The sequence below is a fragment of the Numenius arquata genome, chromosome Z (genome assembly GCF_964106895.1).
Source record: "Numenius arquata chromosome Z, bNumArq3.hap1.1, whole genome shotgun sequence".
Lineage (NCBI taxonomy): Eukaryota > Metazoa > Chordata > Aves > Charadriiformes > Scolopacidae > Numenius > Numenius arquata.
This window is the reverse complement of record NC_133616.1, coordinates 35,652,005-35,677,284: the sequence shown is the minus strand read 5'-3', so window position 1 is coordinate 35,677,284 and position 25,280 is coordinate 35,652,005. Positions and strand designations below refer to the sequence as shown.

Below are 25,280 nucleotides of genomic sequence, written 5' to 3'. Positions count from 1 at the left end.
TGCTGATACTTTCTGATGAATGTTCTAGGCACAGAACAAGGAAATACATAGACTTAACAACCTGGCTGGAAATAAGTTCGTTCTGTGAGGAAACACTGGGATCAATATTCCTAATGACATGATCTCTAAGGTGGAACAAGAACAGGGCAGCCCTCAGACCCTAAATCTTACGAGGCTAACCAGAGAAGCAAAGCAAGGAGAGCTGTGCACCACAACACAAAGAGCTGCTTTAAAAGTGCCGAACAGAACAAGAGTACAATTATTTATCTCCAAGAGAAGTTTTAATGTTTGTGATTTCAAAAAAGTAAGATAATAAAGCAGACAGACAACAAAAAAACCAAACTTCATGGACAAACCACAGAAGAGAGAAATTTAAGGTGAAGTTTAGATTATCTGAAGTGCAGACTGAATAATCAACTGCAGACTTTGTCACAGTTGTCTTCTCTTTCCTTCTGTGAAGAGAAGCTCTCAGGTCCAGTCCACAACTGGATGCTTTCTATGTCTCTCCTATTACATAAAGATAGCAGCTGCTAGAAGGAAGCCTGGGAAGACTTCTCAAATACCTAAATTCCAGGTACAATGCATTGCAATCTTTAAACAAGAAAGCACAAAGGGGCAGTTCCAGGGCAAGTCTTTAGCTGACCTAACTCTTTGAAGACCATCTATCTAAGAAGTTATCAATAGTCAAAGTTATGTAACGGAGAAGGAGAATGAGCAGGATTACTTATTTTTCAAGTAGCATTAACGCAAACTGAAATACAAAACAAAAATGTTTAACCTGCAATTTATTGTAATAATAAAACATACGACCTCCTTTGACTAAGAATATGGCAAAGGGCAACGACAATCCATTCTTACCTACTTTGTAAATTATTTAGGTGTTCAGAACATAGAGAGTATGGAAACTACAAAAAAACCTTTAATTAATGAATTATGAATTTTAGTTTCTAACCTATTCAGAGGGGAGCTTGCTTCTCTTTAACATGCTAAACTTGATTAACACAAACTCTCTATTAAGTTAGATGCTAATGGTAATCAGCTATACTGCTTTCTTTAAAGAACAGCCTTTAATTTAACTGGGTAACGCACAGAACTGGCATTTCTTGACAAAGTGACAAACAAGTTTTTGGGAATCAACAGTATCCCTCAATGCACCCAAATCCTAACAAACTTTCCAACTAAGATGTCAGAGAATTTACAAAAAAAAAAAAAAAAAAGAATCCCAAACCCTTTTTGATTCTTATAGTGACTGTAATCTTTGCTCTTCTATTTGACAACCATGCAAATCACTGAGTCTTCCTCAGGTCAGTGAAGCCTTTTAACCTTTCCATAAGTTAGAACACTGCATCATTTGCAGAAGTAGCCAACTACAAAACTGACCTGCAAAGAGTGTGCCATGGTATTAATAAAAGAAATTATATAAATAATTGAAATGATTTTTCAGGGAAAATATATGGCTATAAATGTATGAAGAGGAAAAGCAACAAAAAGGAGCAAATTGTATACTGACTTCACCTGAAATCCACGCCAAGAATAAAAAGCCTGCTTAGGGAAAACATCCACTTCTAACAAACCTGGAAATCCAAGTCTCCATCAGAATCTAACTAATTTGGATGTGTCTGTTTAGCGAAGGATACTACACTTTTTGAACACAGAATATGTATATAATGATTTAAATCAAATAGCTGGTGAAAATAAACACTCCAAACCTTCCCATCAGAAAATGTTTTTCTGTGAGTGTTATCAAAGCACTTGGATGAGACTCTTTTCTCACTTATACTGTCATAAATCGATGGCAGTTTCACTAAACTCAGAAGAGTACATAAACCAAAAATTTAAGGTATCTTCTTCTAAAACTTGTACTGAAGACTATTTTGAGGCAGATCGGTAGCAAGTCACATGATTTAACATATATTGCACTTGAAATGCACACAGAGTTATTCATTAACAATTTATAGGACATGTTACATAAATTAAAGCTTTAAAAGATATTGTTTTTATTACAGGTACTAGCAGGTCCTAAAAAGAAGAAAAATTATTTTACTGGAATTAAGACATGTTTCTATAAGGAGTAAAAATTATGTCTGCTATAGATGTTTGTTTAAAAGTTTCTCTTCAAAGGCAGGGGAATCAGAGCTACTGATTTACCTCTTCTAATAAAAAAGGTGGTGTAAAGGAGTTGCTTAGTTCCAGCTGACCTTGAATGTAATTGGCTACCTTGGATGTCTCTATGGTATATGCCATTAAGAAGATAAAAAAATACAGGATTAAAATCTGAACCGATAAAGCTAAGAAATTAAGTATTACTCCTTTAATAAGCCTACTTTATGAAAGTACGTGAATACCAAAATATCTCCATACTGACTGCTGTTGAAGTGTGAATAAGTTTAAAAATAAGTTATCAAAAGCACAAGTATCTAATATCTTATTTTTCCCCTTCTTACCTGTTTAAAAAACTATGAATAAAGAACTGAAAGCAAGTTTTTTTACTCCATCACACCCTACTCCATTCAAAATCACTTGTACACCACCACATTCTCCAACTTTTAATATATACTTAGTCTAGACCAACAGACTATTTTGTATATTAAGATGAAGGCATAGTTTTTCTATTATATTTTTTCAGTGCAGCAGTTATTTTTTTCCATACTTCTATACTATTTAAGACATTTAAAGCTTACACAATTGTAAGAACACTGTTTTACAAGGTCAGGGTTGATTATTGCAGAGATGAGATTGTTCCACCGTACTGCAAAACAAGAGCTACAAAAAAAATCCAATTTTAAGTCACAAAAATCAATGAGCCAAGAGGAAAAGGTCTGTCAGTTAAAACACCAGGGCAGAGACCATTTCTGCCTGTCGTGAATAAAGCCATGAATAAAGTGGGATTGTGGTAAAGTGTGGGAGAAAAAAGGTTACTAAAGACTTCCTGTTCCATTTCAAAAACACAGACATGTAGAACTCAAATTAAAAAAAAAAAAAGTCCTTTTACCCCTTGGTATCAAAGTAGTTTGTGTTAGACTGCTACTTGAATTTAGGAAGCACTTATTTAGCACAGGTTTGGAACCGTAAAAAAAAAGATAAAAATTGAAGGCAAAATTATGATTTAGGAAATATACATTATAAAATCATCTATGCATGATTAAAAAAAAAATAAATTAAGAAACATTAGATCATGAATGTGTGTTGCCATGCTACCACAACTATCTTGTTTCTTTCCTTGATACAGTCACAGACACAGGCTGTTACAACTACAACTCAATTTTGTAGTAAACATCATGAAGGAATCAAGAGACATCAAACAACCTTCTGGAATTTAAACAGAAGTTTACGGAGAGTAGACGGCAACAAGTCTACAACTTAAACTTGGTTCAAACCTCCTCCATGGAAAGGACTGAGAATTAGGGAATAATACATTTAGAAAACCAAATCAATGTAACTGTAAGTGGTAAATATCAGCTCTAAGACTTATTTTTTCAACTTTCTTAGCCTCCATCCTAGCACAACAGCTGTGTTACTATGTTGTATTGTATCTTTACAGCTTTCAGCTATAACCAACCATTTTACACTTTATCAAGTTGTTCCAGTAACAGAATTAGAATTCAGTGTAGGATCACTGCTGTCTCAAAAAAATTGTATCTAACCTTTAATTAATAAAAAACAGAAGGTGTGAAATCTAATACAATCAAATCGAATAAGCCATGTAACAGGTTTGTTTAAAACTCCCTCCTATATTTTAAAGGCCTATAGTTGACTTCTTGTTTAATTTCCTCTGAGCAAATGTAAAGGTATGTTTTACATATAAAGTAAAACATGATGAAATACCATGCATTAATGTATAAAAAGTAGACCCTAATGAAAATTTCAAATAACATCTATCTTCTATTCATTCCCTTCTTTATGATCCTAATAACCACTTTAAAATCTTGATCAAGTATTTCCCAAAGAAATAAATCACCAGTCTAATGGCTTATATATACTGCAGTTATATCTGAAACAAAAAAGCAGTAGTATTGACGAGCACCCTAACTGGAACATTAGACAAGCTTATTCTTAAGACAAAAGTTAGGAGACTGTGAGGTATGAAAAACATAAAAACCAACAGATAAATTGGAAATGTCATTGTCTTTCACCCTTAGTGAGATAAGGTATTTTTAGTAAATAATACTACTAATCAAAACCCTCCTTAATAAATTTAATAACATCCTTGAGCTTCCTCCACTGTACATCAGTTCAAACTTCAACTCTGCTGCGAATCATCCTCCTTGACATCCATTTTCCCTGTTACATTTTCAACAATGGTTTCTGACATTTCTACAAATTCTGTAGCTTGTATCTTTTTGGTCCTCCTCCTCCTGCCTCTTGACATTTCTTATCACTTCCTCCCTAAATCTTCCTCAGAATCAGAAGTGCTTCCATTCCTCAAAATATCAGTGAAGCAGTCTCTTTTGCTCAACTATAAATTCACAGAAGAATACTAGTAGGTGTAAAAGCAGTAGTAGGACCAAAGAGCAGACACAAACAGCAAAGCTTGCTTTAAATGAAAAATAAAAGCTGCAGAGCTCAGGTCACCACACATTACTGGTCTGCCATCAGAAGATTCCTTCTCTTCCCATGTGAGATATCCACCTGGTTTCAAACCTTTTATTCTCCCTCTGCTCCTTGATAGGCAATCAGAGATGCTAACAACATCATCTTTTCCCTCATTACTCTTTGTAATGTCTGGGGAAAATTCTAAATCCTGATGAAAAAGGATCTTTCTTTACTCTCACCTAGCATATTTCAAAGTGACAGATGCATTCTCTACCCTACATTATATTCAGGAATAGCTAATCTGGGTTTTAAAGTATTCTTATAATCTCTATCAAAAACCAAAGTATTCCTGTATTTCTTCCTTCATTTTTCCTATAGTCTGCAAATACCTCATGATAGCTAGAATTGCTGTCTCTTATGTATCATGTAAAAACCAGACACTTTACAGATTACATATATTGGTGTACACCGCCCAGTCCCAAAAGCAGAAAAGTGAAGTTATACCTTTGAAGTTTCATCTTGAAAGTGTTTTCTGAGTACCTTAAAATTCCAATGGAGTGAGCAGTATGTGTGCATTTACTCCTATAATTTTATTTGCACAAGAACTGCAAGATTTGCCTTATTCACCAAAAGGTAAATTGCTGGTGCCTATTTCAGAAGGATAATCATCTTACCTTTACAGTTTCACTTAAGACTTGGTTTTTATCTGCTTCTTCACTGGAGTGCAATTCTAGCTTATTATTTAACTCCTGTAGCTGTTGTGCCTGTTCATTCAAAAGCACTTGTGCTTGATGCTCCCGATGTAATGCATTATTTAATTCTTCACATGCACTTTCAAACCTCTCATGGGTGATCAATTTCTGATAAGGGAAATAAATTGTGTTTGATTGTGTAAGTGAATTCACTTGTTTACATGCTTGGCTTCCAGAGTTCCACTTGCAAACATACCAAATTCTAAAAAAAAGGTGTACTAAAAGTGAACATTTAGGTTTTTTAACATGAAGACAGACCACTGAACAATAAAATGGCAACAACTTTATTCAGTGTATTTTTCAAAAAAGCATTCAGGGTACTGTAAACAGTATGCATGTATTATTCTATTCAAATTAGCACCCCAGGTTATAAAGTATCAATATTTAGAAGGAAATAAGCTTATCAACGTCCTACACTTCAGTGCATATCTTATTAACTCTTGTAAACGTCTTCCTGGACTCTTTCTACCCTCCCTAAAGTTCCCAAAAGAAGAAATAGTTATTCAAGGAAAATCATCATCTACATTTGAACAACAATCTAAAATGTAACAATTTCATCTAATTGTCCCAGAACTGTAAGGGAAAAAACCCAGTATGAACAAAACTGAAGATGATTAGATATAACCTTGTCCATTTAAGTAAAAAAAAACAAAATAAATCCATTTTACCAGCTACGAACAAGAAGGAGAATGGATGTAAAATTATCTATTAAATATTGTCTTGGAAATGTTTTGATTAGGACATACTGACAGGTCTACTAACTAGGTCTCAGGCTCAACACTGGGCAGAGCTACAGAAAAGGCTGCTCATTCTGGGACATGTTTCAGTTATACTGTGCACCTGTATAAGCACATGTAAGAATCCTTATCTATTAACTTTCTCAGATAGCTCTAATGTGAGCTCAATTCTGAATGCAAAAAAAAAAAGCATTGGAGGAAAGGTGCTGAGTGAACTTCCAGCAGGCTAAACCAAAACAAGTTTCTTCCCTGAAGAAGGAAGGGCTGAAGGCATGGTTCCCCGAATATGACAGGGAACAAACCAAAAACCTACAAAATGGCATCAATCCCTCAAACACCATGTCCATTACTCGCTATACTGTGGCTTCAAGTTGTTAAGGAACCTTTGCCTCCTCTCATTCCTGCCAGAAAGTGGTATTTAAAAGTTAGTGAACCTGTAGTATTTAGGTAAATAGATCAGTGACAGCAAAGGATCAGAGGAATTAGGTGCATATATGCTACTGCAAACGTAGAAGAGGGCTTTTTTTTCCTTGCATAAACATAATTCTTCAAGGAAGCAGCCACACTCAAATTTGCACTGACCAGCTTAGGATATAATCCATACTCAAAGATAACGGCAAAATGTCCATCACAACATTCAGCAATATCCATGCAGAGTTTAAAATACTACATTCATTCTTCATGAACTTCTCATGAACATACTTATTGGATACCCTCTTTCAAGCTGACTTTACTCTTGTTGAAGTTGAAATGAAATCTATAAATCCTTTCTACATAAATAAATCACACCAGTATTTTTAACGTATGGAAGAAAACCTGGGTTGCTGAAGACCAAACATGTAGTTTATCCCTATTCTACAAATCAAAGAGAAACTCCTCTGGAAAGGAGATCCTTCTAAATACATCTGACTTATAGTTTAGTGACATTTACTAGGCAAGCTTTCTAGAAAATTCTGTTAATAGTAGATTGATTTTTACTTGTTTTTCAAAAGAACACAAATCAAAAAACTTGTAAAAAGGAGGATCTCTTGTAAGCAGTCTCCTTTAAATCAAATATACTTACAGACTGCTTGAACAGATTTACTTGCTCTTGCAGGCTCTGGGCTTTACCAGCTTCTTTTTTCAATTCACTGAAATTCCATTTGAATTCTGCAAGTTTTAGGCGCAGTGAGCGGCGCTCCACCTCTGCTGTATGAAGTCTTTGTGTAAATTCAAATATTTGCTTCTGCAAGGATGCTATGCTCTTCTGTTAGTAAACAGAAACAAAATCATGTGCTGCAAAATGTGCTACTTTAGCAATAAAATCAATCACATTTAATACCCAAGCAAATTAGACAAAACTGGCATTCTGTCCTCCATTTCTAGAAGACACTCACAACTGAAAAAATGTGAGCCTGTTTCACCTGCTGTTGAGGGTTACAGAAAATTCTGTTTTTAAGAAAGTAGCTGTTTTCATGTAAGGCTCATAATAAAAGACAGATTATGTAAGAAAGGGTTTATCCTTTCATTTTGGTTAAAGGAAAGAAGGTTATCTTCACTGAGAGACAGAACAGCAAGAAAGCGAAAAAAGAAAAAAAAAAAAAAAAAAAAAAGAAAGAACCTTAACATTTAGTTAAAGCCAAAAGCAAGTTTGTTATTATAAAGTAAATACAATTTTGATAGAACTTTAATTTTTTTTTTCTTGGATATATCAAATCTCTTCTTGAAATTCTTTGATAATTAAAGATCTATTCACACCCTAAAGCTTTTGGGTATTGCAAATGAACTTCTGATTCTCTATATAGTTGATGTCAATGTAACGGACTCATAAACAATCTGAAACAAAATTAAAGGTACCATGAATAGAGCTTCACCGTAACACACACATTGTGAACCTACTGTTGACATGAAGTAGCACTATAAATATGCATACCATAATGGGTAGTCTGTCACACAATCCAGCTTCCAGGGCCTGGCTATTTATTTTATGAAGTCCATGAGCCAGCCTCTGTACCAAGGAGTCTTTCTCCAGGTAAATACTGCTCCTGCTGCTGTCTACTGGAACAGTCTCCATTATTATATTCAGCTTGTCCATAAGTTTTGAAAAGGAGTTCCTGGCTGCACTTATAAGTAAGTGTCCAGAAAGCCAGGGCCTTGGATCTTCAAGAAACAACAACAAAAAAGAAACATCAAGTAGGTTATTAGTTTGGGAGGCCGGGGGAGGTGTCAATGGAAAAAAGCAAGAACAACAAATAGCATCTTTAAAGTACTCTGTAAGAAATTTCCATTAAAAACTGAAGATTGAGCTCACTGGAACATCTCAGGAAGACTCTGGGACAAACTCTGTATTTAGCAATGAGCACTCCTACCAATCTTTGAATTGAAGGGTAGGATAGGATTCAAAAGAGTAGGATCTGTTTGTCAAAGAATAATTTTCCAGTTGTTTTTATGTTCTCCTCCAATACTATATTTTCTGAAGTCTTTCTTGGGTGCTCTGATTTTGTAATTCAGAAAACATGTAAGATGGACGCAAGCAAATGCAAGCCAGGTCAAGTATGTCAGATGTGATAGCACACAGTAAATCATTTTATCGCAATATTTACAATGCAAATTTCTGAGGGTTTCCTGACTCCTTTTTCCTCCTCTCTATAGATGTCTAAATCATTTGCTGTTCAAAATTAGTGAGGCTTGGTACCTTAATGCCATACTATTTATATTCTGAGACAAGAGAATATAATTTACCTTATTCCAAGGCAATTAAAATTTTACAGCTACAATTACTTATTTCCCCACAGGATTTTGGTAATCATCCTTCTCATATAATGGACTTAAGGCCCCAGCACACCCAACATGTCCTGCTTACTGCTAGATTCATCAGGTCTGTAATTAATAATTGTGTTTAATGTTGATAAATAAAATTGTCAGTGCTCCTTCCACTAATTGGTATTCCAGATAACAGTTAATAGGTTTATTTATGCCTTAATAAAAGTCTTGTAATTTAGTTTTCCCTCTGCTAGGCAGGTCTTAATCTGTCATTACTTGTCTTATGATACTATCAGTGTAAGATGACAAGCATGGAAGAGCTTATTTACATTCAGTAGTACAGCAGATCTCCTGTTGCTGCACTGAATTAAATATTTACTTAGGAGTATAAACAGAAAAAAATAACCATAGCTTTTTTAAGTTAAAGAATTTCTTTTTGCACATTGCAAGAATAAAGACAAACGTTCAAAGCAAACAAAATGTGATCACTGATATTTTTAGATTACAAATCTCATCATAAAGAATTTATTATTTGCACATGAGATGAAATTTATCTGTAAGCAAACAAATAAACAAACAAAGCACATGGTAAAGTCAAACATTCTTTTTTCAGAGCCATTCTCCTGCTTGGTTTCAAAACACCACCATTCCAATGATTCCAGTGCTTACCTGGAGGACCAGTTTTGAGTACATGCTCTCCATAATCCCACCTAGTAGCAAATCTGTGCTTTCCTCATGTCTACGAAACCATTCTTTCTATTCACCTTTAAAGCTAAAAATCTTATCCAGCATTGTTATCTTGCACTTCAACTAACAAAACATCCTTTCAAATAAAAAAATACTATTCTTCTCATATCCAGAAGAAACTGCTATTCCAATGTTCTCTCTACTTTGCCCAAGGCTCCTCTCTTTTCCTTAAGTTGGTTCTCTATTACTGATCACCTTAAAGATAAGCTACTTTCATCATTTTAACTCTTATCACAGATTATCCTGTCCTACCTGTCTTTCAGTTTCAAAGACCATCTCTTTTCTCCAGACATAATGCATTCACTACTTTGAATGTTTAGTTAAATTAACCTAAAATTAAAAGAACATCATTTGTACTGCCTTCTATGTAAGTTGACAACAAAACCTTCTGAAAAACTCTCCTTTGAGGTTATTTTTGGTTAATAACAAAACAAGGATATTGTCAATGAACAACTGTTCCTTCATTTTTCCTACTATTTCCACCTGGTATCTCATTTTACTGAAGATTGTTTTACTGAAGATTTCTCCATATGTGCAGTACCTAGGATGGCAGCCCCCTTCCCTATCTACAGCCTCCAGTTTAACTGTATTAAAAATAAATTAATAATAATACTAGTTCAGGCGATTGTGTTGTAGCATTTTGAAATGATCGTTCCACTTCATAACCAGTGTTCCCGTTATTCAGTATAGTTCAGCACCCACAACTTAAGGCACTTACTTGGGATGGGGAATAAAAAAGCAAGTCAGCACTTCTGTTTAATTTTAATGAAAAACAGTTTGGAGTAATTCACAGAAGTACATTGATGTAAGCTACTGCTTTGAAAGACAATATGAGAATTTAACGCAATTCCACAAGGAACTGTATCTATAATCACTGGGAAGAGAATATACAGTTTAAGTATATACATTTAAAGTACCTGCCCATGAAGGATCAAGGAATTAACAAAAAAAAGCCTTAAATTATGCACATTGTGATGTGTATAAGAAATTCTTAACGCAAATACAGGTATATCACAAAGAGCAATTAATTCTTACATTGAACAAATGAAGAAAAGAATGAAAAGTGGCAAATCTTACTTCACTGATGAAGTTTACTCCATTTTGGTGAAACAGAACAGTCAGGAGGATGAACTTATAGTACTGCACAAGACTAAAATTTTCATGCTAAGCTTCAAAAGCTTTGTATATGTAACAGTTGATGTTATTTGTATTATAAAAGCTTGAACTTTACTTTCTCTGGTTTATCGCAGTACAGATTCTCTTCAAACAAGCTTTACAAAAAAACTACAAAACTAACTTTACAAAAAACCAAACCACACCAAAACAAAAACCTCCTACACTTTAATGAACTTGTATTCAAATTGAAGCTAAGAGATCATTCCAAGACATGCTGGAATAAGAACCAAACTAATGAACATTGTGAAGAGAAATGATCATGAATGTCAAACCAAAACCGTATTTTTAAAAGTTAAAAGCTCAAGAAGTATGCCTCAAATCACCGGAGTGCACAAGCCTAAAAAGTTCCAGTGTTATCTGAGTTATCTGGATTTGGCTTCTTTCAGCTGCCTCAAATGGTTCCTCACTACCTAGCCATCTTTAAAAGTAATTTTTAAGACACCAACACATTCCATATCATAGATCCAGATAGCACCTACTCTCTCCTCTGATGTGCAGTCTAATCTGGCACTGACATTATTTCAAGATCTGAAGAGAGCAGCAGATGCCTCTCAGATTGCCTATTTACATTTAAAAAAATTCAAAATCATTTAGGTCAGTTTGAAAGTTCAAATCCTATTTGAAATACGACTTACAAAACATAAAATTATTTCCTAAGTATGCAAGCTTTCTTTCAAATGTATTCCTTCAGAGCTTTATCACTTCGATACTTCTGGAAATTTCATGTCAAACTTTAAATAATTTATTACTATTTTTTAAACCAAAGGTTCTTGGGAGACTTTTGATCTCATGAGCAACAGAATTCCAAGTAATACATGAGCAGTTAGATCTTGAGGTTCTGTGAAAATGACTTAAAATAGAGATAAGCTATGAAAGAACCAGCAGACTGGCCATAACATTTTCAGCATTGCTTTTTCTAATTCTCAAAATCTAAACTGTGTTGAGTGCAGAGGTATCAAGTAAATGGAGTCCACCAGAATTCTCATATTTCAATACCAGCAAAGTATCATGAAGTTTCGGGTGTTCTAACTAGTCATTTCAGCACACCGATGTTGCTATAAAGCGGCTCTTAATTTGTTGTTCTTACTCAACACTCTATACACAGGAACACTTGCGGTATAAACCCTGTAAATACTCTGAAACACAGTTCAAACTTTGTTTTGTATTCATGTAAATTTAAGTTACTGAAAGCGGAATGATCAAAGAATAGAGCACCTGAAACTGAATCGAAACACTTTTGATTCAATCACTGACTTCTGGTATAAGTTTACTGTTTAGGCTTCTGGGAAATGTATCACCATCTCTCTGTCCTGCTACTACCCTTTATTCATATAAATTATTCTTCCTTTAATACCCGTTATTCTGTGACAGAATTGCTGAAACTTTGAAACTATGAGGTATCAAGGAACTAAGGACAACAGCAATGCAGAGGAACCAAGTGAGATCTTATATCAGTCCTCACTAAAAAGAAATTAAGGTACATAATTAACAGCTGGGAATCAAGAGGTGACATTTCCAGAGACTGGCACTAAAATTTTCCATAGGCATAGTAGAATTCTACATCAGAATAGACTGAGAAAATTAAGGAATCTAGACACAAATCTAATTAAGCATATACTTAGGAAACACAGTAGAGACAAAATAAGGACTGTTATACATTGTGTAAATTGACAGCATTTTATCTCTCTCTCAAAAACCACAAGATAGCAAGTAAACCAGATGAAAATATTATCCCTTAAACTCAATTGTTTTCCAGATTTGGAAATTCTAGACTCATATCATATAAAACACAGTAGGAACTTATTTCCTTTCAGTCAGCAGTGGTAATGTCCCAGGCTGAGCATGTGTCAGTTTTAGGGCCTGCACTTAAGAAACGCACCGATCAAATAGACAGAAATGATGTTGATTTTCCCTATGGAAAAAAATTAGGCTGAGCTTCCATAAAGTACTTGTTGAATATTAGAACAGTGGAATGAGATAACTAGGAAACTGGTAAGTACTATTTCATTGGAAGCTGTAAGAATAGGTTAGCCAAATATCTATTGGTGTGGTGTAGATGTTTTTTTTCTATCTCACAACAAAGCAGGCAAAACTGTTCATATGCTTTCTAGGAGCATTCTCCAGCCTTCTGATTCCATGACTCTACATGCTGAAGTGATAAAGTATCATATGACCAATTAAAGAAAATTAATCTGCTCCAACAATACAGGTCTCCAGAGATTTGATTAAGAATAGTTTAGATAAAATCCTTAAAATGGAAAAAACCACCTGATGATCTTTTAAAATCTTCTACAACAGTAATATACTTTTAAAATTACCTGGTTTGTTTACAACATCCTGTAATTCAGTGACAGAACTGATTATTGCAGCAAGGAGGTTAGAACTAGTAAACCAGCTGAGTGCTTCAACACAGTGCATTTGTCCCACGTCACAACCTGTGAAATAGAATTGTAGCTAGCAACAAAACAGATTAACTTGGATAAGGCATACTACTATCTCCAGCTCTTCAGAAATTGATCAAAACTAAGTATGGAAGCCATAAACTAATTCTTCTTTCAGGACAATTTAGACTGTATTAAATATGCTTCCAGAACTACTAAAACAGAAGAGTAGATGGATCTTCTAGTTTGGGAAACGTTTTTGATAGCATTTATCTTTGTAGGGGGAAGCATGAGCTTGTTCTTGAAACAGAAAGGGACAGGAGGACTACATAATCTATAAAGAAAAATTTAGAAATCCTATACTAATATTTTAACTGAATCACAAAGCAACTTTTCACATTTTTAGTAGGAAATAAATATTAAAAGTGATTAAAAAAAGAAAAGGAAATATATTTTCAAAAAACTAGGTGATGGTCAATCATTTAGGAATATTACAAGACATTTACCACAGAGAAGATGCGGTTAGCACCTAGTTCTGAAATCCATATTGCAAATGTCACGGATATCAAACAGTATGAGTTCATGTGTGTTGTTGTAACTTTTCTTTCAGTGCTTAACAGACTAAGCATTTCCTTTTAGGTGAAATTACATTTGTCAAGAAATGCAGAAATCATGAATACAGAAATTACATTTTTCAAAATGTCATCAAATTCATCTTTAGACTCTATTAATAATAACATTATTATTTGCTATTCATTAACCATGTAATTTGCTATAACACTTATCACAGAAGAAAACAATTAGCTTACTTGACAGGTTACGCTTGCTTTTGGAGTCTCCTATACAAACTAGAATTCCAGTGCCTTCTTTGAAGCCATTTACCCAGGAGAAGAGGGAACTAGAAGACTGGGCTAAAACTTTTAGTCTGTTAGCTGCCAAAACTGCAATCACACCTCTTCGGAATACATGAATCAGGCTTCTGAATTTTCTTTTCTTCAGATTCGCTTCATCTTGATTGTTTTCCTCTACATCAGAGAGAGCATGAACTAGGGTCTTAATCTCCTGGTTCACTAATTCATAAATGTTGACCTGATCCTGGAGGAGGTTTCTTTGGGAAGACATAGCACATGATCGGCCATAGAGAGGATACAGGGCACCTGCTAATAGAGCACAGGCTGCCAGGAGAGATGAATGCTCCTTCTGAACCTGCATTAATGTATTTTTCACAGAAACATTTTCAACAGCCAATTTCTCCTGTCTTTTTTCAAGGACATAGATTTTTTCCTTGTTTTTCTCCGCTGTTTCTTGGTATTCCTGTGGTAGGGGGAAAAAACAAACAAACCCAGAAAAATATCAACTAGAAGATATCTTTTAAAATAACAAAATCACTTTTACCTAGACAAAAGCTAAAAGAAAATCAGTATTTTTTTCCAGATTCAAATAACACATTAAAGGAACAAAAGTTATTAGTACTGTCAAAGCATCTCTCCTAGTAAACAGTTACAGAATCAGATATATGAAAACAAATCAATAGCACAAGGAAAATTTGCACAATCTGCAACTCCAGATTTCTGACAATAATCCACTAGTAACGTGATAGCCCACAGAAGGTCCAACGGTACCTGGCGGTTTGCAAAACAGTTGTATGAGTTGGCTTAACAATAAGCAATTACATGCTCCAATTTCAGAAATAACATTGCTCTTCAAAGCAGAAAAGAAAGTTAGTGTAAAAGAGGAAAAAAAGAAGTAAGACTCTGGAAGATAAACCTAAACAGATTGGCAGCAGCTGGGAAAGGGGAAGTAAAGGTGATCTCCTAATTACTTTGTAATCAACCCCCTACTTATATATTCACAGATTAATTAGGTCTCATACAGAATTGAGTTTTCAAAAGAACAGTGTAATACAGATATTATTATTTTGACTAGTGCCATTACAGACTTTTTTTCAACTTGTAGAATATTTTTTCTTTTCCTCTATATGCCCTGAAACAGGGAAAGACGGAAATTTACAACAGTAAACCAGTGTAGCAAAATGAAGAGACTAACAACCCAGGGAACGCCAGGACTAAGGTTAGACCATGCAGACTGGTTGCTTTTGCTAACATGCAGTTCTTGCATAGGAATCAAGACACTCTGCTGGGACCTCAGAGACTTAGACTGGCTTCTTGATGCATGACAGTCCTCTGTGATTGGAACAACCACAGAGGAGGTGGTTGAGGCCAAATGAGGCTACATTTACACAGGACCCAGTGGTATAAGGAGATAATAAATTATAGGTACTGTTCACAAAGAACCCACAAGCTCAAGTTAAATGCTTAAGCTCCAGTTACAGTACCTGGACAGAAAAAGGCAAACATGAATGGAATGACAAGTCCTTATGATGGAGAAAAGAGAGGATTATGCTAAGTTTCAGCTACCTCTTAGAGCTATAAGTCATTTTGTTAAAAATGAGGTGAGGATATTCCTGTTATCAGTGGCCAAAAGAGAAGTAAAATGGTATCATCCAGCCACATTCCCATGTGTTTTATTTGGTATAGTTCCCAAGGAAGTGGTGAGGGAGGCACCCTAGTTTCTTCTCCCTCATCCATCCTGCAAGCAAAACAGGAGAAAAAAAAAAAATACACAGATATCCCTAGAATGGAAATACAAGATTCCATGCTTCTACAGAGATGTACCCTAGCCAGTTCAGAATGTCTTTGACCAAATAAATATTTTATTACTTTTTTGGAAGAGAAAGAATTTGTAGTGTTATCAAAATACTTTCAGTGATACAAAAATAGAGTAAGTAACTATAAGATTTAATTACAAAATGCAATTTACAGGCCTTATGTCACTTTACTAATCTAAAATTAAATATAAACTTGTACAATACTTTCAGTGCTATTGCATTATTTACAGTGTTTGATTTTTATAGAAAAAAAAACTGATAGCATGACTGGAAGGAACTGAAAAGGTAAGCTGAATTTAGAAAACAACTTATGGTTTCTGGCCATCACAGGTGAAAGGCCAATATCTGAGTAAACAAAGTGTGATCCCTATAGGGCTGTTGGGCAGCAATACTAACATTCAGTGCTCTGGCTAATTAAAGTTTATTTTTTAAAAAAGCTTAGTGTTTTAATGCTTATGGTTATATCATAAAATGCAAAAGTGAACAAGACAATCTCTGACTACAGATATGTAAAAGTTTTGTAAGAAAGTACACCTTCTTGGTTTTACCAGTTAATGATTGCTTTCTTCTTACCCCACACTGTTTCTAGTCTTTTCTTCAAAGCTTAAAAGCATAGTTTTGAAAGGGATGTAGAATCCTCTTCTAAACATTGGCAAGCCAGCCTCCTTCAGTGTTTGAGCTTTGAGGGACACCTACTGGGTTGCAGAGCTTGGTGGATTCCAAGAATCCTTAACAAAAAAATCAGGTTCTACGAGCAACACAATTTTATCCTACTTTTTACTGGGTCCTTACCCTTTATTCTGGCATGAAAACAGAATTGGAAACTAGAAATGTAATGACATTATGACTTCAAAACATTTTCCTATATATAGATCTATACATCTAAATAAACAACATCAACACCGCTGTCCCCCACTTCTTTCCTGTGTTTCAAGTACATGGGCCAGACATGTCTATCAAAGACACGTGGTGGGTCAGGAACAGTATAGTTATGGATACTTCTCCTTTTGCATGGATTGCACTGACTTTTGATACAATTTTGGTACGATACCACAGCCTTTAGCTAATTCACCTGCCTTGCTGTAAAAGCACGGCTTTCCAAACCAAAAAAAAGCCAATAAAAGACATTTTTTTCTCCCTAGAGGACTTTTCCCTTTTCCTATTTAGCAAACCTTTTATTTTTCTGTTGAAATTAACATTTTCAAAGTAGTTACAGGATTTTTCTCTTACAACATGTTTTTGCACATCAGAACAAAACCCTTCTATTTTAAGTGGTCGCCACAAAAAATGGGGACAGATTAATAAATGTCTACATAATAAACAAACAAAAACTGATAGTTAAAATTCAGAGGACATTTCCTATGAGACTGTGCACAGTCTGAATAAATAATTTGTGTAAGGCTAAGGAGCAGGCATAGTAACATTTTCAAAATGGCACGCTATCAAATCAAGAGAACTGTACTCCTGCTACAAAAGGCAAGGAAAAGGGATATGCATTTTAAGCTCCATTGACTCTCCAAACATGGAGACCATGGGCAAAGAAGGGCAGTATCTGTAGACTGCCTTTTTTATTGCTGATCTGTGATAAGGACACTCTGGGAATTTCTGCCCTACAGACAAACAGTGAAACTGCTTTCTTATTACACCATCCATCTGACCTGCAGCTGAAACAGTACCTATTAACGCCCATAGATTCCATCTTGGAGTCAAGGACCCTGAACAGTACTGGCTGGGGACAGAAACAGTGGCAGCTGTCATTGCTACTAAAACTTCCAGATTTTGCAGTGTTACATTTCAATCATAAGGCGACCGTTCTGAAAAGCCCCAGCTCTCTACTGCAATTCTAAGAAACCAGAACAAATACTTCCAAGATAAGTTACTCATGTTGCTGAGCAGTTAAGAGCTCTCCGTTAACTCCTGAGAGTCTGAATTGGCAATTCTCAGTTTTCCTTCGTACACGTACCAACAACGGGAAAAACAGAAGAATCCTCAACGCACGAGCTCTGAGGAAAAAATGTCTACAAGGTGGCATGAAGCACTGGTTGAAGACAAAGTTACAAATAAAAGGATGAATCCTATGGTGTACCATTAGGTTGGTGCAGGACAGCGAAAATCACTCATCTTCCCATACCAGAAAGGAACTAACACCTACAATGGATTAGTTAGTTAAACTCAGATCTTTGGAGGGAAAATACAGCAAATTGCTACAGTTCCCTTGTAGTGCCAGAATAAATGTCCCAGAGTGATGAGACCCACGGTTCTACAATAAAACACAAAATACTGGAAACTTATATTCCACTAACACTGATTATATGTTTCCTACAAAATTTCATTAATAAAGCCTGTTAAAATAATTAAATTTAAACATTGCATTCTGTATCTTTGTGTAAACACTGGCACTCAGTAGTATGTGAAAGATCCTTTGAAGGCATTGCATAACTTGTGGCACATTTTTTCTCGTTTCCTATGGAAATAATGCCACAACATTAGTCTGTCTGCACACTGCTGATCCAACAGAGCAGTGATCTTCCAGACAAATGCGGCTAACAGGCTCAAAATGCAATAGGTAAAAAACAGTCAAGTCTTATGAAAAACAAGCACTCAGGATTAGGACAGCCCTAGGAGCAGACAGACATCCATGGACCCTACTGATCCCAGAAAGGGAAAGGCCTAATCTGGTATTTGCAGGTCAGAAGTCAGTCACAAAATAGAAACCCTTAACAAATTAACTGTCTTCTTCCCAGGTTGATGTGGAAGGGTAAGGAAGGCAAACTTGAACATGGGATGGAAAAAAGATGAGACAAAGTTTTGTTGAATCATTTAAGTGTATACAGACATTGCACAGCCTAGATTATAAGACTACCAGCTTGTACTCCAACACTACGTAACCTGTGTTAGAAAACATGCCCAGATGTTTCTAAGGGAAAGCATTTCCTTTTCAGAAACCCAGCAGTCCTGTACAGAAAGTTGACAGATAAAGTCTTTTCCAGATGACGTACACTCCACGAAAGAGAACCGTGTTTTCAGTACATGCTCTGCTTGTTGTCCACACAATTCAGCTGGGAAGACTGGCAGGTTTAGTGCCACCCTGAAGAATGGCACAGTATTGCACAGCAGGAATACTCCACAATACACTAGAGTTCTGAAAGAGATGACTCAGACCTTTCTTTTGTGCAGAATCCACAGGAGGCAGAAATCTAAATTGTGTAACTCCACTTCTTTAGGAAGAAAAAGTAATTTTTCAAATTAAGCTTCCTCATTTTATCATTGTTTTTGTTGGCAATGATTTTGTAAAATGAAACTACAGGATGTTGAGAGAACTTAATGTAAGTATGGATGCCACTTGTTCCACTCATAGTGATGTTTAGAATTGCCAATTTCCAATGTGAAGTGTAAACATCAAGCAAAAATACATAGAAGATTTTAACTCATTCCCAGGAATTTACCATAAATTGCTCCATAAATTATGAAGGAATACTTCATAAATACATTTTTTGCAATGCAAAGACTTCCCAGCTCAAAATCTGAGTCAAATACAGCATTCTTCTGATGAAGTGAGTTTCAGATGGCAGTCAGAAATAACAAGGTGTATCTTATTTCCTCTATTTCACAACACTTTTAACTGAAACACGTGTAAAGCAACGTGACTGTAAAGCCACTGAATTGTGGTTGTAGAACAAGTGTGAAAATTTTAGATTGCAAGTAACTTTTCTAACAATCAGTGATGACAGTTTTACACTGTTGAACCACTGCTCACTGTAGTATCCATATAACGAAGTCCTTAATACTGTTGAAATCTACCACTGTAACTGCTAATTGGTTCTTAGGGTCAGAACGTATGTATCTAAATTTATCCCCAGATGACATCACATTACTGCTACTCTACAGAGTCTTTGCAAAGCATGACACTGAAAAAGTAACTGCTGCCCTATATAATTCTTAAAATAAGCAATTTCAATCTTACAGCTTTAACATTCTAAAAAAGAAAAAAAATCACTAGCAACTACTAGGCCAAATTAAGCACTTCATTTCTGGAATGTTTTAACAAAGTAATTTATTTCTTATTACAAATGAAGTTAATACTAGCGCACAGTTGGGCTTTTTTAAGATCTACTAACATTCCCAAGCAACCTTAAATTGGTTAGAAGCTTAAATTTCTGATATAATCCATTAATTATTTACAAGAAAAAAAATAATCAGAAGTTCACAGCACCATACCTGTGCTCTTGCATGAACTTCCCCGAGGAGACCCGAGTACTGCTGTTCCAGGTACGTTTTTTGTTTCTGCCAACAGCTTTCCTGTGCTTTCATCTGGTCAGCCATTTTGCTAAAAGCATCTTCTTGGCTCTGTTGAAGCTCCTTCATAGTATTGGACTTCTTCTTACAAACATACTCTAGGTGAGATATCTGCATGACAAGCATTTAAAAAGAAATCCTTTTACCTCTCAAAGCACCTTTTTCTTTAATTGTTCGTATTAATTTGAGCACAGATTATTCCAGCATAAAATCTAAACTCTAATTTCTTCAACATATTTATTAAAACTAAGTAAAAGCCTTTCATAACAGATTAGTTGAATCTTACAAGAAAACTGAGACATATTTTGAAATAATGAATTTTCATTGGTTTTACTTTTGCCATCCTTAGACCACCTTGCAGATATCTGTTGCCTTCTTTGTTGGAAACCTGAACTGGACACTTCTCATGTTTATTTGAAACAAGTGCATTAAATCTAATTTAAATTAGTAATCTTGAGTATACGAGTCCTTTAGCAATTTGCAAGGATTGCAAGTAATAATGAAAAAACAGCCTTTCATTTTACTTTTCGCTTTATTGGAAAGCCAAGACTTTCCATACATTATTAAGTATTAAAATAATTTCAGGAAATTTTGGCATACAGAATGTTTATCTCGCAAGTAGCTCATTAGTTTATGATGTGTTTTCAACAAGCACGAAGGGATTCAGTCTGTGGTTTAACTTTGCAGCTCCCATACAAATTAAATGGAAGAGTGAATCAAGCTAACAATGACCTCTAAATACACATGCCTACACTTCGTTACTGGAGAATATCAGCCAGTTACCTTCCAAACAACTCACACAAAACTGCAGGAGAAAAATTTTGTTCTCAGAAAGCAAGTACAATACAGGTAACACCACTGCCCCAAATCCCTGAAAAGCTGGTAAGTACATGAAAAGAGCCCCAGAGACCTCACAATCTCAATAATCATACTAAATTAAAAAGCAAGAAAGAATAAGACACAATCCCCCCAAACACTGCCAACTCACTGTTCACTCCTTTCCCTTCCATTTGCTTTTCTCTTCTACTCCATGTGGAAAATAGAAATGTACATCCAATCTGCATAATCCAACTTTTCTACTATCCCTCTTTAGTAATTTTCATTGACTGCTGGGGTATTTACTAAATGATGGGCAGAGACGAAAAAATTCACTGTAACCAGCCCTGTCCCCTACTCTGGCCAGAAGATTAGTCGCAATTCCAGCAAATGAGAAATGTCCGAAAGAGCTTTTCCCTTCCTGTGCCTCAAGAACAAAATGTCAGGGCAGCCAAGATCCGGGGTCACTCTGCTAGACTGTAGGACTGGCCTGATCAATGGAGCCAGAACATGAACTGAAATCCTAAAGACTGGCATATGTTAGTCTGCAGAGCCAGTTTAAGTTATTTTAAAAGAGGTCTTTTCTTTCCTAAAAACACAGGGATTTCTGGGGGAAAAGGCCACATAAGCTTATACAAATTAAAATAATGCAGAAAAGTACAGCTTTTCCCTTTAATAAATATTGACATGTTTTATAAAAATAAGTATCTTCTATTGTATTTCTGAATACAAATTTCAAAGTCCAAAAGTTACCATTAAACCAAAAAAATACACTGGCATTTTTTCAGATAGTACCTCTGAATCGTAAACATATAATTTAAAAGATGATGTTCCTGGAGTAAGTGCATTTTGTTTCTGTTTTATGCTAAAATAAAGACTTGCTTTATTAGTGTAAATGACTAAGTTCTTTGAATTGCTTCATCAGTAAGATTAATTTATTTTCTTTTAATTAGGTCCCTGTGGCTAATATTGGCTAGTACTATTAGCATGTCCTGCACAGAAAGTGGAGCTTAGAGACTTCATACAGACTTCAGTCACATTTACATGCCCACAGCAATGGCATCAAACTGAGTTGTAGACAAGCCATAATTAATGGTATTGAATTATTAACGTCCAAATTCTTTTTGAAATAAGATGAATGTCAGTCCTTTTTAATGATACTGTGATGTGGACAAATGTCACTGAATTTAATAGAGGTAGCTGGTGCCTAAGGACACTTACCTTCTCATTAGCCCTGTTGAGGTCTAAGATCAGGGCATCAACATTCTCCTGCAAGACTGCACAAAGCTCAGACCAAGAGAATCTATGTAGGATGCCTTCTGGTTGTTTTATAAGCACACAGCCTGCTACCAAACGCTGGTATAAGCTATGGAGGAAAGTTAGCTTCTCCTGAGACAGAAAGAAAAATTAACTGTTGTATCTGAACAGTGATAGAATCCAAAGAGATGCATCATATGTGTAGTAATGTGAGCTGCATGCAGCTGAAAAAACCCACAAAGCTCATTCTCAAATCTTTTCAAAATTCAATTCCTTGTTAATATTTGCAGTCATACATATTAAAGCCAGAGCAAGAAAACCATTTTTACAAGATTTGTCTAATTACCCATAGTATATAAATAAAGAAAGCCCAGTCCTGCAGCAGTCACGATGACCTGATACAGACAAAAATTTCCATGCTATTAGTAGATGCAATTTAATCATTCATGTTAACACTTTCAGGTACATTCAAATTGTATCCACTTCCACTATCTGCATGGCATGCAGAAAAACTGTCTGATTGTCTTGGCAGCACAATACACTGTTTATACAACTATCACTCTAAAGTCTTTTAAAAATCATTTTTGCGTGTATTATGTACGACTAAATACCTAGACAAAATAGGCTTATAGCTTCATCAGTTAAATTCCACAAGCCATGTCTTATTCATTTACACTGATTTTAGTCAGTAGTATAATAAATTGATGCAAGTTATAAATAAACTTCAGCAACAACAGCATGCAACAGAAATTCCATTCTTCATCCTTTTGGTATATATATGCAACTTAGCAACGTTGATTAAAACAACAATAGAAAGCTGCACCTCAAAAGCCACAAGTAACAGAACCTTTATTCAAAGTCAGTAAACCATTGTAAAGGTTCCCGTTGTTTTCCAGTGGCCTTGGATGATGCTTTACATTAAGAAATGGTGGGTGACCGAGTTGGGAAACTATGGTTTTTCTGAGGCCTTTCCATTACACCTAGGTGCATTTTCTCACAATTAACTTCATCACATTTTAAGCAATAAAAAATTGTCGTTTAGTTATATTTTAACTTTGTACCTAGTAGATCTCCTAATTCCCCAAGGAAAATCCAGTGTGCCACCATTATTACATTTTTGCTTGGGCTGTGATAAACCAAGGATGATAATTATCCATTTGCTATGAAAAAAAAGGCATCCCAAGACCCAAAATCAATTCACACATGTTGAATGCAACCACAGTGTTGTAGACATGCTGACTTTACAATATAGTCAGGCTTCTCGTTTCCTTCACTTTAATCATTATCTGATGTGTTTCAGATAATGAAACAATTCCAGCTGCTTCATGTGGACACTATTTAAATACCAGACTGTAAAAGAGGTGGAAAGAATGTTTCCTTTTTACTCAGTTGGCATCCATGTCCAAATTTGTGGAAGTAATGAGCTCAATATGCACGACAACTATGATAAAGAATATCATTGCTATTGCTAGTACAGAACTGCTTCACTGTGGGGAAAAAGTAACAAAATTAACACCTGTAAACAAATATAAAGAGAGAGATAATAGTTCTGAAGTAAGACTTTGTGAAGCAATTCCCACATATAGCAAACCACAATGAGCTAACAGATCAAAAACAAGAATTTCTAGGTTTTGTGGCACGCAGGTAAAAGTACCTCAATTCCACGTTTACTATCTATCAATTGCCACGTGAACAGGAAATTACGAACACTTGATGATGATACTATTATATGTTCCAATTGTAAAACATTTTTGTTAACTTTCAATTTGAAAGAAAGAAATCATTGTCAGGCGTAGCTCTTTAAATAAACTCAGTTGTTAAAAAATTCAAAATACTGGAAGGGTTAAGCTATTAGTTCTGATATAGAAGGAAGGAGAACCAATATGTCCTGAGATCTTGTAGATATTAAATACACATCTCAAAATACGTATCTTAAAATCATATTTGGGGGATAAATCTGTTAAGACCAATAGTAACAATCTGATGTATGTAAATGTAGAAAGTTGAGATTAAATAAAGACTCTTTTTGACAGTCATCTTGTCTCTGGTAATACCTCCACATCCTTCTGGTAAGCCCTGGTAAGCTTCTGGATTTCATTTTCAGATTCTGTGGCACGTACTTTCTCCTTCTCCCAGCATTGCCGTGCATTCTGTAGTTCCATTTTTAAAGTTCCTATTAAAGTCTCTCTGTCTGCACACTTAGTGTGCAGATGATTTAACTCTTTATTGGCATCAGTTAGGTTATTCTGAGCTTCCTGTAGAACAGAGGCATGGAACAAAAAGGCTCGTAAGAATTTTACTCTATAAAATGTTACCTTATTCCAGTGCTCAGCATCTGAGGAAGTAAATAGTCATATAGCCACATGTATTCAGAAGACTCCAGGCTAAGCTGACTGTATCTTGTCAGTAACAGAATTTCAAAATTTACAATAGTCCTTCCCCACAGCTTGTAACTAGACAGCATCAGACATCCATCTCAGAGTTAAAAGCTTCGTGATGCAGTGACCTTCGGAATTCCCTCTACCCCCACAGCTGAGATGCAGAACGCATGGACTCAAATTATCCTCTTCAGAGTGGAGAGCTCTCAGAGCTAGTGAAAAGATATATTATTTTCATAAGTAAATCTCTGATCTGTTACAGCTGAGTTGGTATGCAACACAGACAGCTGTTGTTACCCACTGTATTCTTTATCTGCATGATAAAAAAAAAAAAAAAATATGAGTACTCTCTGTGGAGGTTTGACCATGGGAAGACACTAATAATAAGAAATGGTCATAAATACAATCATTATTTACCAGTACCAACTCTCACAAGGTAAACAAAGAACTTAATACACTACCTGTGTTCAGCCAAAAGATTGCTGAGATGGAGTGGACAGATACTCATGCTTTCCTCTCCTAAAAGCACTGGGATTCCAGCACCGCTAAGTTTGCTAAAGGTCAAACTGAAAGCACTGTTTATTTTTCATAAAATCATAGCTGCTTATATAGGAAATATAATAGGAAAGATACTCCCAAATTCATACAACGACGACAACCTTTATTCTTCTTAATGGAAATATTAAAAGATTAAAGCAATGTTAAACTTCTAACACAAATGTTTTCAGACTGGATCTAGTTTTCACTCATATATACATGCCTTACAAAGGTGCAGCAACAGAAGCAGACGTCTTAAG

The 25,280-nt window shown here is 35.3% G+C and overlaps 1 protein-coding gene across 1 annotated transcript in view; it reads right to left on the bottom strand.

The window, feature by feature from the left end:
- The window catches only part of CCDC171 (coiled-coil domain containing 171), a 154,296-nt gene that overhangs the window by 73,281 nt on the left and 55,735 nt on the right, over positions 1-25,280 (bottom strand). Inside the window, exons 14-21 of the mRNA XM_074166111.1 lie at positions 24,160-24,360; positions 22,070-22,237; positions 19,955-20,143; positions 13,878-14,382; positions 13,006-13,122; positions 7,935-8,161; positions 7,086-7,268; positions 5,208-5,393 (exon numbers count right to left, since the gene is read on the bottom strand). Of these exons, the coding sequence (XP_074022212.1) occupies positions 5,208-5,393; positions 7,086-7,268; positions 7,935-8,161; positions 13,006-13,122; positions 13,878-14,382; positions 19,955-20,143; positions 22,070-22,237; positions 24,160-24,360 (1,776 nt within the window). The remainder of the gene's footprint in view (positions 1-5,207; positions 5,394-7,085; positions 7,269-7,934; positions 8,162-13,005; positions 13,123-13,877; positions 14,383-19,954; positions 20,144-22,069; positions 22,238-24,159; positions 24,361-25,280) is intronic.